This window comes from Marmota marmota, unplaced genomic scaffold, assembly GCF_001458135.2.
Source record: "Marmota marmota marmota unplaced genomic scaffold, marMar, whole genome shotgun sequence".
Lineage (NCBI taxonomy): Eukaryota > Metazoa > Chordata > Mammalia > Rodentia > Sciuridae > Marmota > Marmota marmota.
The window spans coordinates 15,594,176-15,599,759 of NW_026000026.1; the positions used below are offsets into that span (position 1 = coordinate 15,594,176).

General features: G+C 34.7%; 1 protein-coding gene across 3 annotated transcripts in view; it reads right to left on the bottom strand.

Moving 5' to 3' along the window:
• The window catches only part of Ift52 (intraflagellar transport 52), a 39,109-nt gene that overhangs the window by 23,538 nt on the left and 9,987 nt on the right, over positions 1-5,584 (bottom strand). For all 3 annotated transcript variants that reach the window (XR_007350433.1, XM_015480536.2, XM_048810916.1), the window contains exons 4-6: positions 4,665-4,794; positions 4,296-4,371; positions 356-427 (exon numbers count right to left, since the gene is read on the bottom strand). Coding sequence is in view for 2 of the 3 variants with exons in the window: in XM_015480536.2 (XP_015336022.1) it covers positions 356-427; positions 4,296-4,371; positions 4,665-4,794 (278 nt within the window). In the remaining variant the exon portion in view is untranslated. The remainder of the gene's footprint in view (positions 1-355; positions 428-4,295; positions 4,372-4,664; positions 4,795-5,584) is intronic.

A 5,584-nucleotide genomic window follows, 5' to 3' on the forward strand; every position in this document is an offset into this window, starting at 1 on the left:
TTTTTTTTTTTTTTTTTTTCTGTACTGGGTTTTGAACCCAGGGGCACTTAATCACTGAGCCACATCCCAAGCCCTCTTTTTTGAGACATGGTCTCACTAAATTCTTAGGGCTTCAGTAAGCTGCTGAGGCTAACCTTGAATTTGCAATCATCCTGCCTCAGCCTCCTGAGATGCAGAGATTACAGGGGTACCGCACTGCCTGGCTACTTTCTTCCTTTTGAACTGTTTAAACTGTTTTTATTTATTAATTGGTGAGAATTACTTTTGTAATTGGGAAACTCTTTTCACTTTCAAAAGGAAAAGCCTTTGAAATGATAAATCCATCCTCCTCAAATGGCTTGAGAAACACACTCACTGGGCATTGTTTCCACTGCTCTCATCATCAATGATTCCAGGAACGGTTTTTCCTGCAGCTCGGCTAATTTCCCTTGAAGAAAAAAAATGAAAACCTGGTAAATAAAAAAAGTGGAGAATCTCATATTGCATTCATTAATAGGAAATGTGAACCAGATGTGAGGATTTTGTACACTTTGTGACACATTTTTTTGAGCCAATAAATTTTTTTTACAGATAAAATATGGATTTATGAATAGTAAAATACAGCATTCAGAATTAAAAAAATCTGTACAACTCAAAGTAAGGGAAAAGTAATTTTAAAATGTCCTAAAAATTCAGATATTGCATGAAAAAGCAACAAGACTTGGTTAAAATGATACAAAGCTCAGTCTCTGACCATAATGAAATAAATAAGAAATCTGAAAAAACAGAAGAAAATTCAAGGTATCTGAAAACACACAGAAATTAATTAACACATTAATAAATAACAGTGGATTAAAGAAGAAATCACAAGGGAAATTAGAAAATAATTTGAACGAAAATGAAAACATGAAATAATTCAAGTTATTCAGAGCATATTCTTTAACTACTACAGAATTAAAAATCAACACCAGGAAGATATCTGAAATACTTCCAAATATTTGGAAACGCACACACTTCTGGAGACAGCATATTGCTGGGACTAGTTTTTGTAATCCGATCTGCCAGTCTGTCTTTTGATTGACGAGTTTAAGCCATTTATATTTGATATTATTATTAAAAAATTATTTTTATTCCCTGTCATTTTATTTCCAAATTATTTTAATTTGAATTGTTTCTCCTTTGACTATTCTTCTAGTGTAGTTCCTCACTTTTTTTTTCATTTCTGCAAGAAATATTTTGAGTATGTTTTGTAGTGCAGGCTTTTTAGCTGTGAATTCTTTTAACTTCTGTTTATCATGGAAGATTTTTATTTCACTGTCAATTTTGAAGCTTAATTTTCCTGGGTATAGTATTCTTGGCTGGTATGCATTTTCTTTCAGAGCTTAGTGTGTATTATCCAAGGCCACCTAGCTTTGGGGTTCTGAGTTGAGAAATCAGCTGAGATCCAGATTGGTTTCCCTCTAAATGTAATCTGACGTTTTTCTCTAGCAGCCTTTAAAATTCTATCCTTATTCTATATGTCAGGTGTTTTCATAATAATGTGCCTTGGTGTGGGTCTGTTTTACTTTTGTATATTTGAGGTCCTATAGGCCTCTTGTATTTGATTTTCCACTTCATTCTTTAAGTTTGGGAAATTTTCTGATATTGCATTTCATTGAAAAGATTGTGCATTTCTTTGGTTTGTATCTCCAAGCCTTCGTCTATTCTACCACTGAGCCACAACCCCAGCCCAGTCAACTTTATTTTCAAGATTACTTATTTTGTCTTCATTGCCTGAAACTCTTTGTCTTCCAAGTGATCTAATCTGTTGGGGATGCTTTCCATTGAATTTTTAATTTGTTTTACTATTTCCTTCAATTTGAGGATTTGATTTCTTTTCAGAATCTCTATCTCTTTATTGAAATGATCTTTCACAATCTGTATTTTCTCTGATTTCACTCCCCTTACAGCACCCTTTACCTTGCAGAGAAGTTTAACTATGTATATTCTAAACTCCTTCTCTGACATTTCTTCCATTGTGGTGTCGATGGCTTCTATTACTGGAATACCTTGGTTTGTTTGGGCAATTTTTTCCTTGCTTTTTCATATTGTTTGTGTATCAAACCATCTAACGGTGGGGATCTGAGACAGTTAAGTCTCTACCCTGTGGATTTAGTGTCCCTGAAGGTTTCTAGTACCTCAGCAGTGAGGGGTAGACAAAACAACAACCAATGCAAACAATATATAGCATTAAACCAAACAATTCCTGCTATGACGTCTACAATGTTAATTGTCACATTAAATAGAAATTATATGGTAGTTATTGCCTAAAATAAAGACAGTAAGTTTGTAAAAGAGTTTTTACAGTTTCAAATAGTAGACAGGGAGAAAAAATAAGTGATATAGAATATAGAATGTGATGATTATGAGGGAGGAAGAAAGAAGATAGAAGAAAAAAACTAAAGGAAGAAGGAAAAGACAATAGTAGGGATTGACTGTTAGCAGAAGAAAGAATTGAGTGAAACAGATGAGAGAAAAAAAAATATATAAATATTTTAAAAATTAAAAATAAAAGAGTACAAAACAAAACTGAAATATACTAATCCTATCCTCAAAAAAAAAAACATGAAAAATATGCTTCAAAAATGCTAGGGGGCTGGGATTATGGCTTAGCAGTAGAGTGCTCACATAGCACGTGCGAAGCACTGGATTCAATCTTCAGCCCCACATACAAATAAATAAATAAAATAAAGGTATTGTGCCCAACTATAACAAAAAAAAAATTACAAAAAATGCTAGAAATGAGAAAAAAACATGAATATGTATAAATGTTCATGAACCATTAAGGTAACAATTAAACAGAGAGGAAAAAAACAGAAAAAAAAAAAATCCTGACAGAAAGTGAAAGAATTGTTTTCTTGGAGTTCAAAAGATTCTCAGCTTCTCTTTCAGCAGCATTAGGTTGGGTAATCTGGAGCATGATGCTTCACCCTCCAGGTAGACTGTTGAAGTCAAAGAGGTAATCTGGAGGCAGAGTTTAGGCTTACGAATGCTCCAGAATCTTCGCGGAATGCCAATTGCTTTGGATTTTTAAAATCAAAGCAACTCCAGGGCCTAGCAATTGCCAGTCTACCCTGGAAGACTGCACCCCAGGGATCCCCCTGTGTTCCACTCATTTGCCAAGTCTTAGTCCACTGCTTCTCTGCTTTCTTGGCTTCACGCCACAAAGCAGCCAAGAAAGCAACCTTCTCTATTCCACCATCTTGAAACCTCTCCGGGACACAATTTTTTAAAAATTAAAGTATACCTACACAACCACACCTTTTTCTGGAAGCTTGCAAAAGTTAAGATTAAAATATTAGGATCAGTTCTTTTTCTTGAGTCCTGAGGAAAGAGTGCATCTCCCTAGACCCACATTCTAGACTATCCTCAGGGTCAGTAGAGTGAGTACCTGGCACATGACATGTTCAGGTGTGGAATGAATAATTTTGAATGTGAACAAAAGCTCACAGGGACACTGGATGTTGCCCCTCCTGCATTCATTTCCTGCTTTCTAAAAGCCCCTAATCTGTTTTAGACAGCTGAGAAAAAAACTGACTCAGGCCAGATCAAACAGATTCAATCTCATGACTATTCTTGGTGATAATGCTCAGACCAAATAATGCTTTCTTGCCCTAGACAGCATGCAGAACCTGTTTAAAAAAAAAAAAAAAAAAAAATCAGCCCACACATATAGAACTTCTAGGTTAGGGTTATGGTTATGGTTAGGGATAGGCAAGGCCCTGGGTTTGATCCTCAGCACCACATAAAAATAAATAAATAAAATAAAGGTATTGTGTTCAACTACAACAAAAAATAAATACTAAAAACAATTTTTTAAAAAAACATGTAAATATAAATGCACACAGGATAATAATATAGGGATAATATACTCCCTATAAAAGATTTCCAGGCTTATCTTTGAGCATAATGAACTGTAAAGCCAAAAGAACTGAAGAGAAATGAAATTAGAGCCCTGTTGACATGAATCTTTCAGTCAATCCTTAACCAAACCTGCCTTATTTCTGGGCTTTTTCAACTACATGAGTTAACAATCTTTTTGTTTAATCCCATTTGGACTGGGTTTTCTGTTAATTGTAACTGAAAGTATCCTAACTCACAAAAAGAGAACATGAACTAAGGTTGCAAAAGATGGAGGAATATAATTCAATGAATAAGTAGTAGTAATAAAATAAAATAAATTAGAATAAAACAAAAAGCCAAGAAAGAGAGATGGGGCAATGAAAATAGGTGAGAAGAGATAAGAGTCATCTATCTTGGCTTCTCAACATGCTTACCTGTTCAACACTCCATTGGAAACTAGAGCTTCCTTAGGATGGAAATACTTGTAATATACATTTCTAACCACAGCATCTTGTAGGAAAGAGAGAAAAACATGCATTTAAGATTAGAAATAAGTTTGATGTTATAGACTAATACAAATTTTGACCTGAAAGAACCTAGAACTCTGTTGCAATCCCTTGAATTTTATCAATGGAAGAAGCCTAGGTAGGCCTAGAAAGCTGACTGCTGGGGAGCCCAGAATGCTGAACATATGACTTCAGCCCAGACCTTTTTCCATTGGACCAGTGGGCCTAGAGGACCCCACTACAAACAATAAATAGAAAATCACTGCCTCTATTAAGGATTAAATTAATAATAATCACCATTATTAACCATGATTCCATATTCTTCTAGTAGAAAATTAATGTTGGTGTCAAATCTGGTTTCTCCACCTTCTCCTAGCATCACAAGGATATCTCCACCATTGTCAAGGTACTTCTTCAGGACCTCAAACTACACAAAGAAAAAAAAATCAATCTTTGAGTACACATACTCAAAAGACTCCTGACCAAAACATTTTTACTACAAGTAAAACTTTACTAAAAAATAAACACTTCAAACCTTTTATAAAACATGTAAATATAGGGGCTGGGGTTGTGGCTCAGCGGTAGAACAATTGCCTAGCACGTGCAAGGCCCTGGGTTCGATCCTCAGCACCACATAAAATAAATAAATAAAATAAAGGTATTGTGTTCAACTACAACAAAAAATAAATACTAAAAACAAATTTAAAAAGAAACATGTAAATATAAATGCACACAGGATAATAATATAGGGATAATATACTCCTTATAAAAGATTTCCAGGCTTATCTTTGAACATAATGCTTCAAAATACTCAAATTGAATTGTCATTTTCAAAATTGACCATTAGGACAATAAAGCAAAAGTGTAAAACTATTAATTAAAAGAAATTCACAGATCTCCATTTAGTGCATCCCTAGTCTCAAACTACTAGATACAAGTTACACCTACTCTCCCAAAAACTAAAAATGTCCCTAGACACTGCCAAATGTCCCATTAGAAGGAAAGAAGGGGGGGCTGGGGATGTGGCTCAAGCGGTAGCGCGCTCGCCTGGCATGCGTGCGACCTGGGTTCCATCCTCAGCACCACATACAAACAAAGATGTTGTGCCCGCCAAAAAACTAAAAAATAAATGTTAAAAAATTCTCTCTCTCTCTCTCTCTCTCTCTCTCTCTCTCTGTCTCTCACTCTCTCTTTAAAAAAAAAAAAAAAAAAAAAAA